The 21,617-nt window shown below is 41.1% G+C and overlaps 1 protein-coding gene across 12 annotated transcripts in view; it reads left to right on the top strand.

The window, feature by feature from the left end:
- auts2a (activator of transcription and developmental regulator AUTS2 a) overlaps positions 1-21,617 on the top strand; it is a 347,206-nt gene that overhangs the window by 202,129 nt on the left and 123,460 nt on the right. For all 12 annotated transcript variants that reach the window (XM_086057551.1, XM_086057548.1, XM_086012057.1 and 9 more), the window contains one exon: positions 10,976-11,005. In XM_086057551.1, coding sequence (XP_085913677.1) covers positions 10,976-11,005 — 30 coding nt within the window. The remainder of the gene's footprint in view (positions 1-10,975; positions 11,006-21,617) is intronic.

Here is a 21,617-nt window from a genome sequence, read left to right as displayed (position 1 = left end):
AAGATTTTTCTCCTATTACTTCATGTGTCTTTCCCATGAATACCAAACCACTGTTTTTTACAAATGGCCCTTTGTGACTCAAGCTGCCTTTACCACTGTAGAGAGCTTCATTGCTGTTGCAATAAACCAGAGAGATCTGTGGGCTCCATGATGAGGCTGCCATTTTGCACTCACGTAATAGCAGACAGCGAAATGATTTGTGTTATGATATGTATGCATTTGTGAAAGTGTCATAAGTACTGCATGTCTTTTCCATTATTAGGATTGTATAAAGACAAGGGTGCAGTGGGTTAGGATACTTTATCAATCAATCAATCACATTTTATTTATATAGCACTTTTCGTACATAAAAATGCAACTCAAAGTGCTTTCTGCGCTTGTTTATGCACAGTGTGAAGGGCAACATAGTGATGGGAAAAATGAAGCTTCAAATTTGCTTCATGAACCAGTTGATGTATTTTTTGACTCCTCTAGATGGCATTCCCTGTTCAACATTAGGCCGAAAGTACACCGTCTTGCCATTTCTTAAACCCACCATTGTCTATATCGCTTATCCTCACAAGGGTCGCGGGGAGTGCTGGAGCCTATTCCAGCTGTCTTCGGGACACCCCGAATTGGTTGCCAGCCAATCGCAGGGCACACAAAGACAAACAACCATTCGCACACACAATCACACGTAGGGGCAATTTAGAGTGTCCAATCGACCCACCAAGCATGTTTTTGGAATGTGGGAGGAAACCGGAGTACCCGGAGAAAACCCGCGCAGCCATGGGGAGAACATGCAAACTCCACACAGGGAGACCGGAGCCGGGATCGGACCCACGACCTCTGAACTGTGAGGTGGACGTGCTAACCAGTCGACCACCGTACCGCGCTTTCCTAAACCCCTTTATTTAAAACAACTGTGAAAATAGGGGAGTCAAAAATACAACAACTAGTTCTTGAAGCAAATTGGAAGGTTAATTTTCCCATCACTAGGGCAACGTGTAGATTTTTCTGAAGCCGTTTTTGAAGTGGGCCACCCCCATTTGAAGAAGGACTGCCTTTACTCTAAATATCTAAAATTAACGTTTTGAAAATAGAACTTTAAGCATGACTGTTTCAGGATGAGAAATATTTACACAAACGTGAAAAAAAAATGCCAAATGAGATTTTCCCGAGCGACTTTACAGTTACTCGTCAAATTTTGTGTAAATGACCCATATATTTCTATCAGCTAAACAGTAACCTGATAGCTTCACACCCTAAAACCATACCCTTGCCTGTATCTGAAAAGGTTATGCTGAGATATACTGTAACATTCTTGTGCCCTAAATTGGTTATTATTCGAGCGCTTCACCCACTGTGGTCGAACCTTCTTATCTTGAACCTTGTTAGTCTTAAGTGTATGCTGGCTGGGTGGCTGTATGGGATTGATCCACAGATAGACTTACCCTGTGGCAGCATCTCTTTCTAACAGGCATCACTTCTATGGTATGCCGCCGCAGCGTATATTTGTCGAAATCTTCTCCATTCAACTCAACCAAGTTGTGTTCCTCCTTTAATTTCTTAAAATGTGTTGCCCATGCCTCCATATTAAGTCTATTTTAAAATGTCGTACCAGTTCTGTGATTTTGTAATATTTATGATGTATAAATTCACATTTATCATTTGAGGTATATCCCTATATCCACGACCATAATAAGGACAAGTGGTACAGAAATGAATGAATGGATGTAAAGTGCATATTAAGTCTACACAGGTTTTCATGATGTAACAAATTAGGCCAAACACTACACTATAACGTGTACAATTTAATTGGGGAAAAAAGTGAAATATTTTAAGGGGAAGACTCTAACTTAATGATTGTGACGTTCTAGGTTGCGTCTGTGCACCCTCTTTATACCTAGGGAGTAAATGTAATATAATATATCTCGCTGTCCTATGAAAAACACTTCTGTCCAATTTTGGGGAAAAAAAACCAAAACAACTTTTCACGTTAATGCGATGTCTGTAAAGCAAAAACACCATTCACGTAAAAATAAGAAATTTGAAAAAAATGGACATAAGTGTTTTTCACATGACAGCGACGATATATAGTATATAAATGGGAGTCAGCACTTCCACCATTTAAAACCTCAGATTAACCCCAAATGAAGTCAAGTCCCAATGTTCGAGTCATATGCACTCACATCTTGCATCATAAATCATGGTCAGGACAGATTATTTACATGATTACTGTAAAAGGATTTGATTGGTAAAAGGCATCAGTCAGTAAAAGGGTACAGAAGAATTTTCAAGACATTAAGTCTACCGTGGAACAAAGTGAAGGAAATCATCATAAAATGGAGAAAATACAACACATGACATTTCCAAGAACTGGACTTGCGTCCAAAAGTGATAAAAAGGCAATAAGAAAATGGGTCAGGGACCCTGCTAACAGGCTGACAGCAACATTGAAGAAGCTGCAGGACTTTTGGGGCAAATGTTGGCTTTTTCATATGCTCTGGGGGATGGTGGCAAGACTGAAGCCTTATCTTACAAAGAAAAACTTCCAAATATGGCTACAGTTTGCAAAAACACACCTGACAAGGTATTTTGTGTGCAAACACAATACTACTCATCACCGAACGAGCAACATACCTACCAGGCATGTGCAGAGACATTTTGGGGTACAATTTCCAAAGCCAAAAAAGGAACCCATTGCCAATATTAATCGTGCAATTTAGAAAAACATTTGTAGATATATTGAACTAAAGTATTGATTTCAGTTAACACAACCGCACAAGTCTACACACCCCTCTTCAAATGGCAAAGACTTGTGCGCACTGCACAGAGAGGGGCACAATTCTCACAAGAACTCAAATAAATACCTGTCTCAAAACATTTTTGAGTGGAATTAATGACAGAGATGGTATTTGTGACTCTTATTATATTTTTTTAATTATTATTGATGAATGAAAAAAACATTGGGCTTTAGGAAAGGGACACATCTGGGGTAAAGGGGCTGGTGCTGGAGCACCATTAAAGCTCTACCTGCGCGTGTGCTTGGTACCTACAATGAAGCAGCATGGGTGCAGCATCGTGCTTTGGGGCCTTTGTGAGGTGAAGGGAATTATGAACAGTTGCTAATAGCAGTCAGTGTTAGCACCAAAAAGACCTTGACATTTGTGCAAGAAAGCAAAAACGTCAGGAAAAGTATCCTAGAACATTGGAACTTTATTTGGGCTTAATCAGAGTCATTTTAAATGGTGGCAGGTGTGTGCCGAGTCCCGTTTAACATGACTTTGAATGTGATTGGTTGATTTTGAACACAGCCACACCTGTAGTGACACGGGGGCCGGCGGCTTGTTTAACCACATTGTCAGTTGGTTCATTTTGGCTTCCAACCTGGAAAAGATTTTTTTTTTCAATTGAGTCGTAGAGAGTTTAGGTCACATTAATGGTGGAAAAACGTTTTGAAATGATTTATCTTAGTCGCATTTCACAAAAATCTGGCATTTTGGGTGTAGACTTTTTATATCCCCTGTTGATATAGCTGTATGGAATTAATAAAATCCAGATTTAAAATGTGGTCTGTGAGTGAGTTGAAAGCAGAATATAATATAATAAGAATGCACTCCAGGGTATTGAAAGCAGAGGTCACAGGCTATAAAGTTCAGATTATTTTATGGAAGGCTTCATTTTTCTGCCCTTCTCCCACGTCATCCCTCCCTAAGATCAAATTCACCCTGTGACTGGAATTTAGAGTTTGCAGTCAAATAGAAAATCTTGTGGATAAAGCTTTACATCTGAAAGGAAATTGCATTCAGATGTTAGTTGCTGCTTTTGGCTGGTGCTGCACATCTGGATCAGACCTGATTATATTAGTCCAGACAAAAAAAAGTCTGGTCTTCCCTGACGAAACGTTTTTGGCTGCTGAAAGGACGTTTTTGCCTTATGTGGCTACATAGAAGCACAAGCTGTTTTCTTTTCCTTTTGATTTGTTTCCAACTCTTTTGTGTCCAATACTTTTATAAGACAGCTTGACATTAAGCAGATGCTGTGGAAATTGCATGTTCAATGTCATCGCTAGCAGAGCCAAACTCATTTTAAAGATGTGACCCAGTCAGGCATGTCATGTTGCATTTCACTCAACTAGCTGAACTTTTACATGTATTTACAAAAAAGTCTTTCATGTAAATTAATAAAATTGTCATCTGACCTTGTTTCTATAAAACCTAGTTTAGTTCAGGCATCAGTGAGAATTAGCTCACTTTAATACAGAATATCTTTCATTTTGTGTGTGTTTATTTTAGCGCTATTATTTTATGTTATTAAAGTGTAAGTCAACCCATTTTTTTCCCTTTACAGTAATATATTGTACGCAGCCTCACTAATCTAAACTTGCTACTCTACTTGATATTGTGTTTGTGGAATATGAGTTAAGCAGCAAAATCCACCCGTTTTTCTCCATTTCAGGGAGTGGCCATTTTGTCATTGTCATGTCATTTTCAGTTGACAGCAAGTGACAAAATGGCTGGCCCCTGAAATGATAAAAACAGGTGGATTTTGCTTCTTAACTCATATTCCACAAATGCAATCAGAATGCCGTGTTTAGACTAGTGGGGGCGCATACAACATATTATTGTAGCGGACATTTTTGGGTTGACCTCCCTTTAATGCTATAAAAGTGCTACGCTGACTTCAGAGTTATCAAATTGTGCCAGTCTTATCCTATTTTAAAGTAAGATTACGGCAGATATGTACCATTAAAAAGGTAAAAGTCACGGGCGTTGTTTTATGTGGTGTTCATCAATCACAGCCTTTGCTTGCACATGACGTTCTATTAACACCTTCAAGTTGATAGTGATCCAACTTCCTTAGACAGTAACCTATAGTCCCCTCCGTCGCATGCGCACATACCACCCTTGAATTCGTGCAGTGGCTCGTAAGTGACATACTGCGTATGAACAATAGACCCTAGCTCTATAGGCTTAGAATAAGAACACAACAAACAATAAGCTTCTGCTAACATGTGATTTACAACAGTGATAAATGGTCTCTGTCTGGGCCATTCATCTGGAATGTGTATGTTCTCCCTGTGTGCGAGTGCAAGCTCTGTGGGTACACTGAATATTAAATGTTGATACTGATAACGGTAGTGAGTGAAATGGATGTGTTTGTGGCTGATGAGTACGGAGGTATTTTAAAACACATGCATTGTCCTTCTGCCTGAAGCATGGGCTGAATGCGCCTTGAAGATGAGCCAAGTCGATCCAGAGGGAACACAACTGAAATGTCCATCTCTGTCCAGAATTTGAGAATAAGCATGTCAAAAAAAAATGCCCATTTGTCAATTTTGGTCTTTCCCAGGTCCCCATGAATAATCCATTGCCCCTGCCCAGCAGTAGGACAGGCATGCTGCCATATCATGCCGTTATGGCAGAGAGGCGCTCTGGGCTCCAAGATGGCAATCAAGGCTTGATTTGCCAACACATTTCCAATGATTAAAATGTAATTAGCACAAGCGAGCACCTCCTCCCCAGCTAATTTCCACACACGCTGTGACAGGCAGGCGGTCGACGGCAACCAGGCCCCAGCAGCAGATGGAGCAGAATGCAGCAGGAGGGGGAGAAAACCATTTTGCTATGTGACTGTTTGTATCCGAAAACCATCAGGATGTGCAGCTCTATCTGGAAGGAGCTGTTGGAAGTGGGGAGTGAGGAGCCCTCGACAACACCTCATCAAATTGGCACCGTCAGAGCTGACCGTGGCAATGGCTGCCATCCCTCATGCTGTTACTGTAGCTTCCAGGCATGCAACCATTCCTCCCTTTTTTTAACCCCTTCAGCCATCCTACAGAACAGCCTGGCTCAGTCTGATAAACAGACCCCATCCTGCGAGCAAAGGGATGCTTTAATGAAACCACTATCAACTATAATTAATTATATGGTCATGGATTGAAAGTGGCCTTACCTGAGGCTTCATGCCACTCATGGGGACAATAATGCACATGCTTGCTTGATAAGTTGCCTTTCAAGAAAATGTGTAATTCTGCAGGCTGATTAGAAATAAAAATTAGACCATTAATCACATACTCTTTTAGTTCAGTTCACTGTTCCATTATTTTTAAGATATTTGTATTGAAAACATCATATGTTAGTAATTTCGGACCAGGAGATTTTTCTGAGGTTATGAAGGAAATGGTAATGTCAGCATACTGGCCTCGCATACCTCTTTTATGTGTGTGATGCGGTTAAGTCCACAGTTCAGATGTTTCTTTCGGTGGTTAACTCGATCAGCATACTTGCTGCTGCGGATGATATCTTAGCTGCAACATTTAGCGTTCGTTCAATGGTTTCTAAGGTTCCCCTGCTTTTCAAGAAGTATTACTCACATGGGGGGGTGGGGGTTAGGACAGGAGTAATTCACTCTGACTCAGACCAATGTAAACAAAGGCCTTATGCTCAGAGAGAGGCCAGAGAAATTTATAGGAGCATGCAGCCAAAAGCAAGACCCCAATGAGAGCAGCGGGGCAATCAGAAGTGGTCCGGATACTGGCCAACATCAACAGCTCTTAGAGCTGAAGTTAATGTTTGACATTCTTGAGTTACTTAAACTAAACACGGGGTTCTTGTTATACAGCATAATACTGCCCTCTGTAAATGGTGAGCCCAGTTGGAGATCACTTTCTTTTGTCAGCTGCCCCCTCCCTGGACTCGTGGTTTCCTTATTGTTTGTGACGGTTGCTTTAAGTTGGAACCATTTACCTCTGCCTGTCAGAGTAAGCTCAGTGGCACTACTGTTGTGCTTTTACTCATTGCTGGAGACAATGATTATTTTGTAAGAAATGTAAAACCAATGTGTTATCTCTATCTAGCAGAAATGGCCTCCCAGTGTAGCATTATTTTACATTGAACTAAGTGCTGCAGATTTCTTCGCAAGTTCTCATTAACCATAATTGTGGTTGGCTGCATTTTGGGACTCACCTGCTCAAACAAAACACGTACTTAAAGTGGTAAAATGAGGTTTCCCTTTCCTCATTCACATTTTTAAAATCAAAGCAAAGTGAAGCGATTTGTGAAAATGCCTCAATTCAATTGCTCCATGGAGATTTATCATAAAGTACAGACCTCATTGGATTCATACCGAACCATTGCTTTTGATTGTATTATGCCACTTTTATGCCTAATACGATGGCCACATCCAATATGGCGAATGCACTGACTTGTTGCTTCCAACGGGCCATCTAGTTCAATGGAATAAAAAGAAGAAACGGAAATGAAAATCAATCTTTATTGTAGATCTCCAAAGTTTTTGTGGCTCCTGTGATTTCTTTTATGAAATGGGGTCCAATAACTCTTTAGTTGCCAACCACAATGAAATATGTCCCTCTTCACTTATCGTACTTCGATTGTGCCAGGGACAGTATACATATATAATGTAGGAAAACTGTTGACTTCACTCCTTATGCGCACATCAACCTCCGAAGATATGAGAACGATTGTCCCAACATTACCAATTTAATCGCTGCTCTCGATTGAGGCGCTCACTACAGAAGGTTTTGTCGCGGAGGAAAACGCTGCATATATAAAATACTCAATATTGGGGCACTCGTGATATTTTTATAGGTTGATGTGGGAATAAGTAGAGATGTCCACATACATTTTTTGATGAGTGATGTCAGTTTTTTTTACATATTCAGGGACACTTTTTTTTCTGCTGATGTGAAGTCAACCACAGTGTCCTCGGCTCTCGCTATTTACAAATACGTAAATATTTTAGACATGTCATGTCACATTACACAATGCCTCAAAAAACCCTGCAGATTTTGAAAAAAAATGTGTGGCACTCTTGCATGCCAACATTGTTGTATTTGTTGTGTATAGGCCTGCGCACCTAACATTATTTTCAGTAAAGCTGTGAAAGGCTGCTGTCGATAAGACTAAATCTATTGATTTAAAACTAAATCACATCATCATTTCTTTATAATTTTAATATCTTAGTGATATCAACTAAACATTATTTCACCACACAAAAAATAGCTACCATAATCACATTTCATTCAATTTTATTATTTATTTATTTATTTTCAAGAAAAGTGAATTTGTAAAGCTCCGTGCTTCAAGTGACGTTGCACAGGCATCTTGGTGGGCGCGCACGGGGACGGGCTGAACTTCAGTTCTGGTCTTCCAATCATTCTTGACATTTCCAAGAACACTCCTGAAGTCTCAAGACTAAATTCAATTTCTGATGTAAGTGTAGAAATGAAAAAGATAAAACACATCACACACTCAAATCGGTATTTGTCTGGCCTGCATGAAGATATCTTGTGATTTTTGCTATGATCACTTATCACTGAGTGGCAGCTCAGGCTTGTTTGTGTGAATGGGATGTCTTTTTTATCTTTGTACAGTCATTATTTGTTACCGTTTTTCCTTTTGTGTGAAACCTCTTACGCTGTGAGGATGATTACATTGTCTGTGCTTGCATGCCAAGCCTGATTTTTAGCTTTTTTGTTATTATAAAAGATATTTCATTTTTATTAAGTTTTTCATTTTATTCCCCCTTTTGTCGCTCTGGAAAATTTACATACCTCCATTCCCGGGGAAAAGAACGTAATGATAGCAATTTATTTTCTTTTCTCTCCCCCCACTAGCAGTGTGAGTGCTTCGTTTAGCGGTACCTGCGAATGCGACAGGCGGCGGGATGAGAAGTGAAAGAGAGCAGTTGATTAAATCATCATCAAGTCGCAGCACAGAAAGTCAATTCTGCTTGCCGTCTAGAATGATATCCTTTTATCTTAAAGTAATGAGCTATGGCACTTTTGCATCGGATAATACGATGAGTTCCATTAGGATGTTCCATTTGCTTCACAAGCAAGGGCAAGTCATTCCAGCCGGCTTCTCTCTTGGCAATCAAAGCAATCGGCTGCGCAGGCAGGAGAGGGGAAAACGAGGGAAGAGATAAAGGGGGAACTGAAAAAAGAAAAGTTGCTCCCGACATGATAGATAAAACTCAAATAATGTTGGTTATTTGAACCTGGCACACGCCCGTGTTCTCGATTGTGCTTTGTGTACCGTCGAAGGAGTCGCTAATGAGTACTCGGTGTGGTGTCACATTCTGACAGACCTCAATAGATTGAAGTTGTCGAGGCAGCTAATACTCAGATTTTGTCTGCAGCTCCCTTTAGTCAGTTGTGCGTGGGTGGCCACAAGAGACATCTAGAGCAGATGTGACTCTTTATTCCAAAAGAAAATTGGATGTCTAGTAACACAAACCCATTTTTTAAAACTTACTTTACCTGTTTGCACTTATTTGGATTCAAGTATTGAGACACACCTATTCATCAGTGCTGATACCTTCTCAGCTGGCCTCACTCTACTCGCTACGGACACTTTTCTATGAACAAAAGCAGGCCCCAACTCGTACTGTTGCTAGTACCTGGTCATCCAGGCATCCACGGGTACAGAGTTCATATTCAACGGGTGAAGATCTGATGGTCTCAAGCACTCGGTGTCCTCTCAAATAAAACGCATTTCCAGATCCCAAGTAAATATAGAAGACCCTGATTCACATCCTTTGTTGTTTTTTGTCTTGTTCCGACTGATGCGTTCAGTGCCGCATTTTCCTATATTTTTTTTGATGAAGAACCAAACTAGACCAAGGACTGTTCAGTATAGTTCCACTATTTACCCGGAATTGTTTGGCTTTAATTTTGTTGTTGACTAAGACAGAGCGAGATTCATTCACGCTGGTGTGGACAAACACGAAAGACTCGCTCAGGGCCTTGACCTCAACCAATGAAACACCTACGGCATGAACGACACCTATACTGTTTTCCATTGGACTGCATTCTGACCTCACAAATTTCCATGAATGCAAATCTTCCTAATAGAGTGAAAGTTCTGTGTGTACCTCCATAATTTCTTCCTAATTCAGTTCCTGCAGGCCAATTGCCCAAACACTTCTTTGTATAATTAGAACCTTGACTCCCTCATTTATTCATTCTGCAGAAAAGGGGGTTGGCTTTCACACAGTACTGGGGATGGATGTTGGAATGTTGTAGGAAGTAGGGAGAGAGCAAGTGCGAGAGAAATAAAGAGCAAGGGAACGTCTGAGGAGTGTTTGCCCAGTGCGTTTATTGCCTCTGCATAATTTATGAGTTGCTGGAGCTGACCATCATGGCAGCATGCCGCCGGCTGCCCCTGGGGCCATGTGGGACAGGCCTGTAAATTGGATGCTATGCTCCTGCTGAGCTCGCATGGCCCCTTTTTAGCATCCTGCCTGAGAAACATAGCAGCCACATGGCCAGCCTTCTACCTTTGAGCTCTGTAGGGTCCAGATCAGCAAAAAAAATTAGATTGAAGCGGGAAAAAAAAAAAACGGAGAAAGATAGAGAGCCAAGACGGAAGTGCCTTCTGTCGCTTACTCCCTGGGCTGTCAATCTTTTCATCCTCTTCTCTCTCGCCCTCACCCTCGCCATCCCGTCTCCCACACACACACACACACACGTATAGGATGCCAACCCCAGCCTATATTCCCCCCCAGTGCCTTCTTCATTACTGACTTCAGTGCTTCTCTGCACCTCAGCCATATGCACAACTTTGAGGCTGCCAGTCACCCAGCATGACACTAATTAGTTGATAAAGAATTAAGTGGACCTTGAAATTGAAATTGGAAGAGGGGAAAAAATGAAATCTAACCACCTTTTTCCTGTCTCCATTGACAAGGTTGCCTTTCTCCCCCCTCTCCTCTTCCTCAGCCACAAGCAACAACCCACTAACTACATGGAATAATAATTGTCGAAGTTGTTGTTCATGAGTTTCCAGCTCCAATTGAGTTACAGGTCATCAAGGGATTGTCATATGTGTTGCACCTAACAATGCTTCGATCAGCTTGTGACATTGACATTGTCATTGAAACGATTACATGTCCAATAAATCTGTGTGTGGCACTTTCAAATGCATGGAAACCTCATCCAGCATCTGATATGTCTTTCTTTCTCTTTTAGTGTGACACAGAGACCGACCAGGACGACAAGGTAAGCCTGACAGTTTCCCAAGTATTGTGGGTGTGTCCGAATCACTTTTTAATCAGATTCACTGTTCATTATTTAGGCCTGACAGTTAATGTAATTAGAATTAAACACCCTATGAATAAATGCGACCATGTCTTCATTAGTTAAGGATTTATTCTAAAGGTTCCTATTGGCATAAAACATCTAGATTAGACTGTTCTGGGTTTAAAGGTTTTATTATGAAGTCAAATTTCGGGTTTTATTTGTTTAAGTCAGTCTGCCAAATATAATGCTTGGTATTAGGTAGATTGCTTAATCATATATAATTCTGCATTGGTCTGACCTTTTTTGATGTTCTCTTGTACTTATTATATAACACAAACACAGCCAATATCTTGCATTTTTATATGTTCCTGGTTTGCACCTAAATCGTCAGTTTAAGCAATCCAGTGCATCGGTTTTTGCCTCTTGTTTACTCTAGGAATGACTATACTTAGCAAATGCATTTGCAGTACATTATACTGAGTACACATAATTATGTAAATTAAAGATTGAAGTGATACCAGAATGTTCAAGGATTCAACGGATGTATTGTCACACCTTTCAGTCGTTAGTCCAATTATTATCCCGCATTCAACAAAATGTGCAAATGGGCATATTTATTATTTGTACAACACTTTGGTATAAGTATTTACTATATATGTATACGCTTGTAAAGAGGTGCAAAAGACCATTCATACTACGGATCTTGGAAATCTTCACATGCAACTCAGCAGTTTTCGCCAACACAGTGTAATAAAAAATGATGCTTGAGATATGCCAAATATGATTTTTCATATGATCAGTCACTATTCAAATCCTGAGTTTTCAGGCGTTATTGAGAATACTTGTAGACAGACCCCTCCCCTAACCTCATTTTTTAGGGGAGCACATTAAATGCATCTGGGGGCCCAATTATTTTTATTATTAATACATATTAATAAATGATAGTATGATTACCCGATTACCCTACAAACAACTGTGAGTGTATGTTTGTGTCTCGAATGCAACATTCTATAGGCTCTTTGAGAAAGCACAAGAAACTTGGTGGATGGGCATTCCAATAGATATGATCAAAGGAGTTGACTTCGATTTATCAGTGCTCAATTCACCTACAACAGCTTTGGGAGTTTTATGATGTTTTTTTTGGGGGGGGGGGAATCATCTATATGTTGGTCAGTGTTGTCACGACCAGGCTAATATGTTTTGAATCCTGTTTGTCGGATTTGATACAGCCTTAGTAGCAGAGCTGGGCATTTTACTAAAAATATGCGGTCCGTTTATCACCTTTTTGTCCGGCTGGAAGAAATAATGATTTAAAATGGGCTTCCGTTAGCATTTCCGAGTACCAACTTTGACAAACTACCACTCCCATTGCGATGTGATTAAGTAGAACCGTCAAATTGACTGGGATGCCGTAGTTAAAGGAATAATGACTCGTAACTATTTTTATATTGTTTAATACCATAAAATTGCAGCATGGTAATGAAATGTATACAGAATTAGGAAAAGTCAAGAAGCAAGGGGCATCTAATGACGCAACAATGTTTGAAAACAGTCAAAATGAGTGCTTCTCGTACTCCTAGTGCTAAAAAGAAAGCAATCTGACCCCATGAATTGTAACTAGCAAAATAGATCCACTTTGATGGTTTAGTAATGCTTTTTGCTTGTCTTGTTTAGACAGTGCAGCAAATTGAGTCATTACTCAGGGTTCGATTTAAATGGGTTCTGTCTTTGTCATTTCCTTTTTGCTTCTGGAAGCAGGAGAGAGTGTGTTTCCTATAATCCCTCAACTGACTGTATTAATTCACTCGGGCGCACGTTTCGCCTCTGACGAACAGCATCGACTACACCTTGCTGTCATTGATTAATTGCGTGTTAAAGTAACAGAGGAGTGAATTAGTAAATAGGGACCCCTATGACAGGGGCTGCCTCATGTCTTCTGCCTTGTTTTTAGGGAGTAATTTGAGCTCCCGCGTGATGCTTTTACCCCTCCGGAGTCCACATCACCTCTGTCACTATCTGCTCCTGCCAGGCCCTTTCCACTCTTCGCCCACTGCCCCTGTTGTGATTTACATTTTCTGGATGATGCGGTCTACTTTACAACCCCGCAGTAGAGAAGGATGCTAAAAAAAAAGAAAAAAAAAAAAAGCGGAATCGTTTTAATGGGTCAAATGTATTCCAATGCCGACAAACGTGGCTTATTTACTTTGCCTTCAAAAGCGGGAAATGGAAAAAGTGTCCCCTGGAGAAATCATGTTCTGCCTGTGTAGCAGGTCTTTGCCGTGTCGACTGGAACTGCCAAGCTCTGATAAGACACTATTTGGATCTCAGAATATGTGTGTGTGTGTGTGTGTGTGGGTGTGTGCGTGTGTGTGCAGTCCTGCGTGTGCGTGCGTGTTTCTGCGTGTGTGTAGGAGTGTATGTGCGTGCAAGCGTGCTTGGAAACGAGCGCTTTGCATGTTACAAAAGGACGGGCCCTTTCTAAAATGATAGTATGTTAAAGCGGAGTCTACGTTTTGAAATCAATTATGCATGTACACGTTTTTAGATGATGAATAAGAAGCATGCTCTCTGCAATCACGCATTACAATAATATGATTTGCTGTACTTGCATTATCAATAAAGTGGACAATATGTTTTGGAGAAATTTGAACAGGTCCGCGGTTTGTGTCAAATGAATCAGTCAAACCTACCCCAAGGATTAGAAATGGGCACTGCACCTTGACGTCATATCCGTTGTGGGTACAGCAGTTTTATAACAGCAGTGTATTCATAGTCTCAAGTAACCAGCCAAGCCTGTCATGTTTTTCATGCTTGTTCTTGGATCTGAAGCACAAAGCCTGTACAGCCACTTCCCCTGTCTATCCGTGTGCCTTTATTTTACACGAATAATGGAAAACAGATTTTAATAAATGAGAGTTTAAGTACACATCGAACACAATGTTGCATAAAGTCTGCTTACACGCATACGCATACTTGTTTACTACTATATTGATAACGTATGTCTAACATAACCACAACGCTAGGAAGAATATTTACTTATGCCGTAACTTCCTTGGATATAAATAATGGCACATATTAAATCTTTCTCTCATTTGCTCGAGAGTACTTTGGAGAAGATGGTTATTTTGGGCAAGTCCTGTAAACCCAGCGTGTACAATAACACGATGGTTTAAAACCGGAAAAGACCAAGCTGCATTTCACCAACGCCGGAGATGATGAGCAAAGAGCTCATTACAGCAAATCATTCTCTTTTAGCATCCCTGTTAAAATCCACTGGTTTTGGTGGGTGGCACTGCCTGAGAGGCAAATGAACCATCGCTCATCCTACCCTTCTACTCCGGGGTGTGCCAATACGAGCATAGCTTTATCTTACCGTGATTACAAGGGCTGGAGTAGTTTTGAGCCTGCGGTGCATGCATCTGACGCATCAAGCAAACACCCATTGCCTCCAATCCGCCCCACCCTAACAGTTGCACTATGTACTTTTGGTATAAATTGTATAGTAGTGATCAAGGAGATGGCGCAACGATATTTGACATAAATGATTAAATCCCAAATTCTAATCGTGTTATTTTTTTTTTTACTTTTAGATATATTTCCTTTAAATATAGGTCAGCCTTTTTGTTACTTTGAAATCTACCAGTTGCAACAAATATTATTATGTTATAGTAGGTGCAGCACCAGACTGAATGTATTGCATTGGGATGACATGTTCTTGGAGCCACAAGTTCATTCCAATTCAATTAAATGCCATTACATTTGTGATTATTAAGAAGCATGGAGTGGGTTTAGAATCGTGCGGCTTTGTATTAAAGAGGCCCATCTCCACATGAACAGGCACCTTGGTAACAACCTCGGCCAGATAGAATGAGAGAAAACAGCACAACATAGGTGGGAGTACCAACATATAAACTCTTTCAATGCCAAGCATTAAAAAAAAAAAAGGAGAACCTATTTAGAGCATCTGACAAGGCTCACAGAATATTGTTTTTTATGATTTTTATGATTTTTATGATTATAAACGGAAAATTACCAAATTGAATGTTAGACTCTCTCTTTCATCACAAAAAATAAAAATTAAATCATGTCAATTGGGATTCAACATGTCTGGTCAGCTTGGTCCTAGTTAGGATGCTATATGTTTGTCTCAAATCATGGGTCATATGCATCCAGCAAAGGACAAGTAACATCGGCTCGGTTCACACCGCAGGCAAATGCGACCCAGATCAATTTTTTTTTGCCCATATGCGACCTGTACCAGATTTTTCAATTCCGATTTTTTCGAATGCGACCTGGTTCGCTTTCATATGTGGTCCTAGATCGGATACATATCCGATCTTTTCCAATGCGTTCGCCGTCTGAATGGCCAGGTCGCATATATCGACGTCATCCGCAGCCCAAAATATGCTACGCGCAGGCAGAGGAAGACTGCTGGCAGCAGGGGATCGAATCTGCAAAGTTGTTTTGAGCAACGCTATCGACATTATATTTTAGTTTAATTTAATCGCACTTGAAACATGAAGCATAAAGTGGGCATTTATGGTGATCGTAGTAATTCAGCGACAGCTCAGATAGATTCATTTTTTACGCACGGTTAGGACGTGACGCCATTGTTAGTGACGTCTCCATGAAATGAGATATTAAAGCCTCGCCTCAATTTCCCCCACACACTGTATTTATTTCTACCTGCTACCTAATCGCTTGACTGTATAAATGCCCCGACACGCTGGACCACATTTACTTCCGCAAACACGTCGTGTGAGACGTCGTCTCTTCTTCTGCGCATGCGGGCCACTTTGACGACGCATGTGTTCATACAGCAGACAAGACCGAGGTCGCATTTATAATGTAATATGAACACTTACACAAAAAAAATTTTTTCAAAAAATCCGAATTGAGCATTGAGACCTGCGGTGAGAACCTAGCCATAGCCTCCTCTCGCCTTTACACTTACAAAAATGCATCTTTTATATAAAACACTTACTCAAGAGTCATACTTTAGCTACCAAGTCCGGACCTTGATTTCATAATATTGTCAGGTGCACTTAAACTCTCTGAAACTCATTGATGCTTAAGTGATTTTGCTCTAAAGTGGCATCTTGAAACTACTACTTAAATATTTTAGGATGAATAACCACTAGTGCTCAAATGCTTTTCAAATTAACCATTCATATATTTGCAGCACTCAGACCTTTACAGGTCTTAATCAAATTAAAGTTTTTGGAAAAAAAAAAAAATCTTAAAAGTGCTGTTTGCTTGATCCGACAGCATCCACAAACTCTAAATGCTATTATTTTAAATATTCTTTCTTTATTATTAATGGCCAAGCCAGACCGTACCGTAATGCACCGTAACGTGTGTAGTCATTTGGGGCAAGGGATCTAAGTGGGTGCTTTAGAGCAGCCGGAAGAACCTGTTTGTCCTTGACATAAAATAGAATTTGCTATTTATCTTCCTTTATTGTTTTGCTGTGTTTGCCCTCTGGCAATTCTCACAGAAGAGTTGTGTTTCTCAATGACTTGGCAGCACTGTACATAAAACCAGTTTACAATCCACCCCCCTACCACCCAAACCCGCCCTCTCTGCACCGCAGTGGGAAAGAAGAGTAATAAAAAGGAAAGAGCAACTTGTCAGCGTTAAAAGATTATGTGTTTTGCCCCCTCCAAAGGAGGAGAGTAGTGTTTACAGGCTTGAGTGGGTGCTCACTAGGTTGAGGCTGAGGCTGATTGCACTAGAGTACCCTGTCAGCCAGTGATTTGTCATGTACTTTATCATCCTTGTCACTCTGCGGAGCGTTGTCGTAGGTAACGTTACCGCCTAGCCCCCTCCTCCTCTTACCCCTATGCTTTGTACTCAGTCAGTGCAGGAAATTTGTATTTACTTTGGGGGAGTGTAATTTGTTCCTCATGGATAATATGACCCTTAGCGGAGCCGGATCACGGGTTAGTTGAAGTGATATTTTCCGGTAATGGTAGTCGTACATCATGGCTGTCAGGGCGGGTTAGGAGGCGAGCACATTATAGCTCCATTTTAGCACTGCAGGCATCTGGGATTATTTTCCATAACCAAGTATGACATGACCGCTCTGCGGAGTGCATTAAATTTTTACTAGCTTTTTTCCCTCCCCCTGCAACTTCTGTGGCTTTACCCCCGGTCTGGGTCTCAGGGCTGCCACAGTGATGGATACCCCCCCGAGTCCCAGTAGCCCTGTCCAAGGTTAGCGGGTGTCACAGACCTACATGGCTCCCCTCCATCCAATAACTGGCAAATCCTTGCTCCCTGTGAGGCACATTCGCACAGGAACATGGCTCACCACCATCACATATAAACACAGCCACAGGAAATGAGTCACCATGTTGGATGTGGGAGAATCAAAAAAGCTGCATCTCATCATACCCATTTGCCAACCTCCTCGGTCGTCGATGCTTTGAAGGCGAATCGGAAGTCAATCTTATCGTGTGAAGGCGAAGGCCTTTTTAACACTTTTTTGGTGTGCGACTCCTTCCACATTTTTCATCCGATTGACTTCATTCAAGTTTCAAAACATTCTGAAAATGCATGCCTTCCGGGTTAGTATTTTTTTTCGTTCCCCAAATTTACCGTTTCCCCAATATTTCCCATTTTTCACCCAAAAAAAACATTAATTTCCAATAGCACTTTCAACATTTCCCATTTCCACCAATCCAATTTCAAATTCACAACATTCAAGTCATTCAACTCACATTGGTAAACTTTTCAACACACCCAAAATTCCTACTTCCCAAAAATTCAACTTATTCACCCATAAAAACCCCACAAAATGCCGCCCTTCATTCCCATTGCCATGTTCAACAATTCACATGTACATCATTCCTATTTGAAATTCACATTCATCTCATTCAACTCATATTGGCCAAGATTTTCAACACACCCCAAATTCCTCTTTCCCACATATTCAACTCATTCACCCTTAAAAAAAACACAAAAATTCAACTATTCACCATTCATTTCCGTTGGCACATTCAACATTTGATATTTACACCATTCCAATTTCCACAAATTCAAGTCATTAAATACCATTCAGCTCACATTCAGCTTTTCAACACCCCCAAAATTCCTACTTCCCACACATTCAACTCATTCACCCTTAAAAAAGCCACACAATTTCACCATTCATTTCCAGTGGACCAGTGTTATTGCCCCTTGGTCTCCCCAGTGCGGCCACCATCTTGGACAGGGACATTAGCAGGACTGGGGATACTCATCCCGAGGTCTCCCCAGTGTGGCGGCCATCTTGGGCAGGGATATTAGCTACACTCATGATTCTCGCCCCTCGGCCAGCCCCAGTGCGGCGGCCATCTTGGCCAGCGACATTAGCTAGACTGGGGATACTTACACCGAGGTATCCCCAATGCGGCGGCCATCTTGGGCAGGGACATTAGCTAGACTGGGGATACTCACCCGAGGTCTCCCCAGTGCGGCGGCCATCTTGGGCAGGGACATTAGCTACAGCCATGATTCTCGCCCCTCAGCCAGCCCCAGTAAGGCGGCCATCTTGGAGAGGGACATAAGTTACAGCTAGCATTCTGTCCCCTTGGCCTCCCCTGGTGTGGCGGCCATGTTGTTCAAAGGTATTGGGACACCCCGATTTTTCATCCCCAGGTCTCCCTAATGAAGTGGGTATGTTGTTCAAAAGTATTGGGGCACCCCGATTTTTCATCCCCAGGTGTCCCTAATGAAGCGGCCATGTTGTTCAAAAGTATTGGGACACCCTGATTTTTCATCCCCAGGTGTCACTAATGAAGCGGCCATGTTGTTCAAAGGTATTGGAACACCCCGATTTCTCATCCCGAGATTCCTTGTTTCCTTCCTTCCTTGCTTCCTAGTGTCCTTTCTTCCTCATTTCTTTGCCTCATCCTTTCCTTCCAACTATTTTGTATTCTTACTTTGTTTTATTTCTCGCTTATTCTCCTTGCTATCTTGGTTCCTTGCTTCCTCCCTTCCTTTGATTCCATCACTTTTTTTTCCTAATTTTTTTCCCTGACTTCCTTCTTTCATTGTTTCCTTACTTCCTCTTTTCTTGTTTCCCCTCTGATTTTTTTCAAGGTCTTTCAACTTCATTCCAACGCATTCCGAGGTTTCCATTCAGCTTCCTTCGCCTTCACACGCAATTTCTCCAGAAATTGCATTCTATAGTTCTGTCAAACTGTCTTAATTGCACACTTCAAGGCTCAGCAGAAGAGGTGTAATCATTTACTGACATCTTTTGGGGTCTTACCAATACAACTAAACAAGTGTATACCAACAATCTTGTTCAATTGCTAGATTTTTATGGATGGGACCAAGATATTAATGCAGTCTATAACCTCAACTGAAGTCAATATTATTCATAGAACACTTGAAAACAAACACAGCTTCATACAAAATGCTGTACATTACAAAAATTAAAAAATGTAAAAACAAAGGTAGTTAAAACAACAAATTATTAACACAAAAACAGTAAACACAATAAAACACTAAATCAATGCCGGGTCTCATGCTGAGTCGAAAGTCAAAGTATAAAAATGTGTTTTAATACGAATTTTAAAGATGGGCAGAGTGCTTGCCTAACATTTATTGGGAGGTCATTCCAAAGGGAGAGACCAGTAACAGGAAAGATTCGATCCTCGCTGAAGTTCTTAGTTGTCGGTACCTTCAGTAACATCTGATCCGCTAACTAGAGGCACTGGGCAGGTGAGTAGGGGTAGATATCTCAGAGAGGTAAGGTGAGGCGAGACCATTTTAAGATTTGAAGACAAATAATATAATCTTAAAATGAACCCTAAAATGTACAGGGAGACATTTAGGGGAGGCCAGAAATTGAGTTTTGTGCGCCCTCCTACGAGCTCCAGTTAAGAAGCGAGCAGCAGCATTTTGGAGCAACTGGAGATGCCTGAGGGAGGACTGGCTGACTTCAAAATAAAGTGCATTACAGTGATCCAGCCAAGATGTAGCGAATGCATGGTTTCCCTTTCTAAGTGCTGTTTTGAAAGGAAAGGATAATAATAATGACTTCCGAATTGCCCGTAGTCTCTTTAGGAATTCATCATTGACACATCTTTGGAGTTCAATTTGATGGGAAAGAGCTAAGACAAATAAGTGGACCTCTCATATTTACACATATTGTGGCAGCGGTCATATGGAACAATGTTACTGAGATACTGGTAGCATTTCTACTCACTCTTCCTTTCCTTGGCAGCAAGGTCAGCAGTGTAAAGGCCATCTCTGGCCATTGACAAATGGCTGCCCCCCCGTCTCCTAATCAGTAGAGTCTCTGAGGTGGATGAGCAGGCGGAGCTCATTAGGGCACCCTAGATGAGAAATTAATGTGGAGATTGTAGAGCTGGCAGAGAGCCACACTGATGGCCCCCAGGCTTGGGGGAAAGAGGATGTTGGACGGATAGAGCCTGTCTGATGGATGACTGGAACAGCAGGCAGCAACACTCTCTAGACAGCCCGGCACATGTGCTAATGTACGCACACACCTGTCTTCTCCCTGTTGCTGCCGTTTCCCCTCTGCCAACAAACCACCATAGTGTGGCCTCTACACCCAGCAGCATAGTAATGGCACGGCAAGGAAGGAGACCAAAAGAGACAATGTCAAGGAGGTGATGATTCTACCCTCAATGTCTGATCAATTAAATGGAAGCAGCCATTTAACAGACAAAAAAATGTCAGGGTGCTACGCAGGTTATTTTTATTTGCCTTTCATTTTTTTTTTAGTATTTAACATGCCTTGAGTTGTATTAATAGTCAAACACCATACACCCTGCCTTACTCATAATTTAAATTGGTTTCAGATTATGTATAATCTGTCAGCATCATGAAGCCTAACTATAGGTTAAATTACTCTGTGACATTATTCTCCATGGGCGCAAGCTCTTGTGGTATTCTCCTGGCAGCTGACAGCAGTTTTATTTTAGCGTTCTTACTGTCATTGAAGAATTAGAATAAGATAACCACTGTAAAACAAGACTAAAAGTAAAATACAATTGCTTACGCTTAAATGAAACATGACAGAGGAGACTTTTTAACATTCTTAACTGTCACATCTAGGGCCTGATTTACTAATGCAAATAGTGAGTGCTAAATCAAGAGTTTATTCACTGTAACGGATTGCACACACTGTTGACAACAGGTGTAAAAGTGACAGATGTCATGCATTTAAGAGGGTGTTGTACATTAGGAAGTATTGTTTTCAGCATGGAATTTTTGGGAAAGCACCGCAACTGCAAAATGAGGTTTGCCAATATTTTGGGTGAAGTCAGCAACCACATGAAAGCCTGCTTCTGTTTGATTTAATTGATCCCAAGTGCCCTTCCTTAAAAATGTGGGACAACACACCTGAAAAACTGCTCTGGGAGAGGCCAGCACCAGATAATTGTCACACCGCCCTGAAATTACCCAGATGCAACGAAATGCCGAGTTGACAGAAATTTTGTCATAGGCTGGCTCCAAATCAGCCCTTAGATCATTCAGAAGTTCCAAAATCGCATTGTTGGGTTGACAATGTCACCATACAATAAAATTAAGGCTTTCAATTCTCTTATTTAGCCTATTAAAATTGAATTTG

This window comes from Filicampus tigris, chromosome 17, assembly GCF_054856515.1.
Source record: "Filicampus tigris isolate MCC_2025a chromosome 17, RoL_Ftig_1.0, whole genome shotgun sequence".
NCBI classification, from domain to species: Eukaryota; Metazoa; Chordata; class Actinopteri; order Syngnathiformes; family Syngnathidae; genus Filicampus; species Filicampus tigris.
This window is presented reverse-complemented; position numbering and strand designations above follow the sequence as displayed.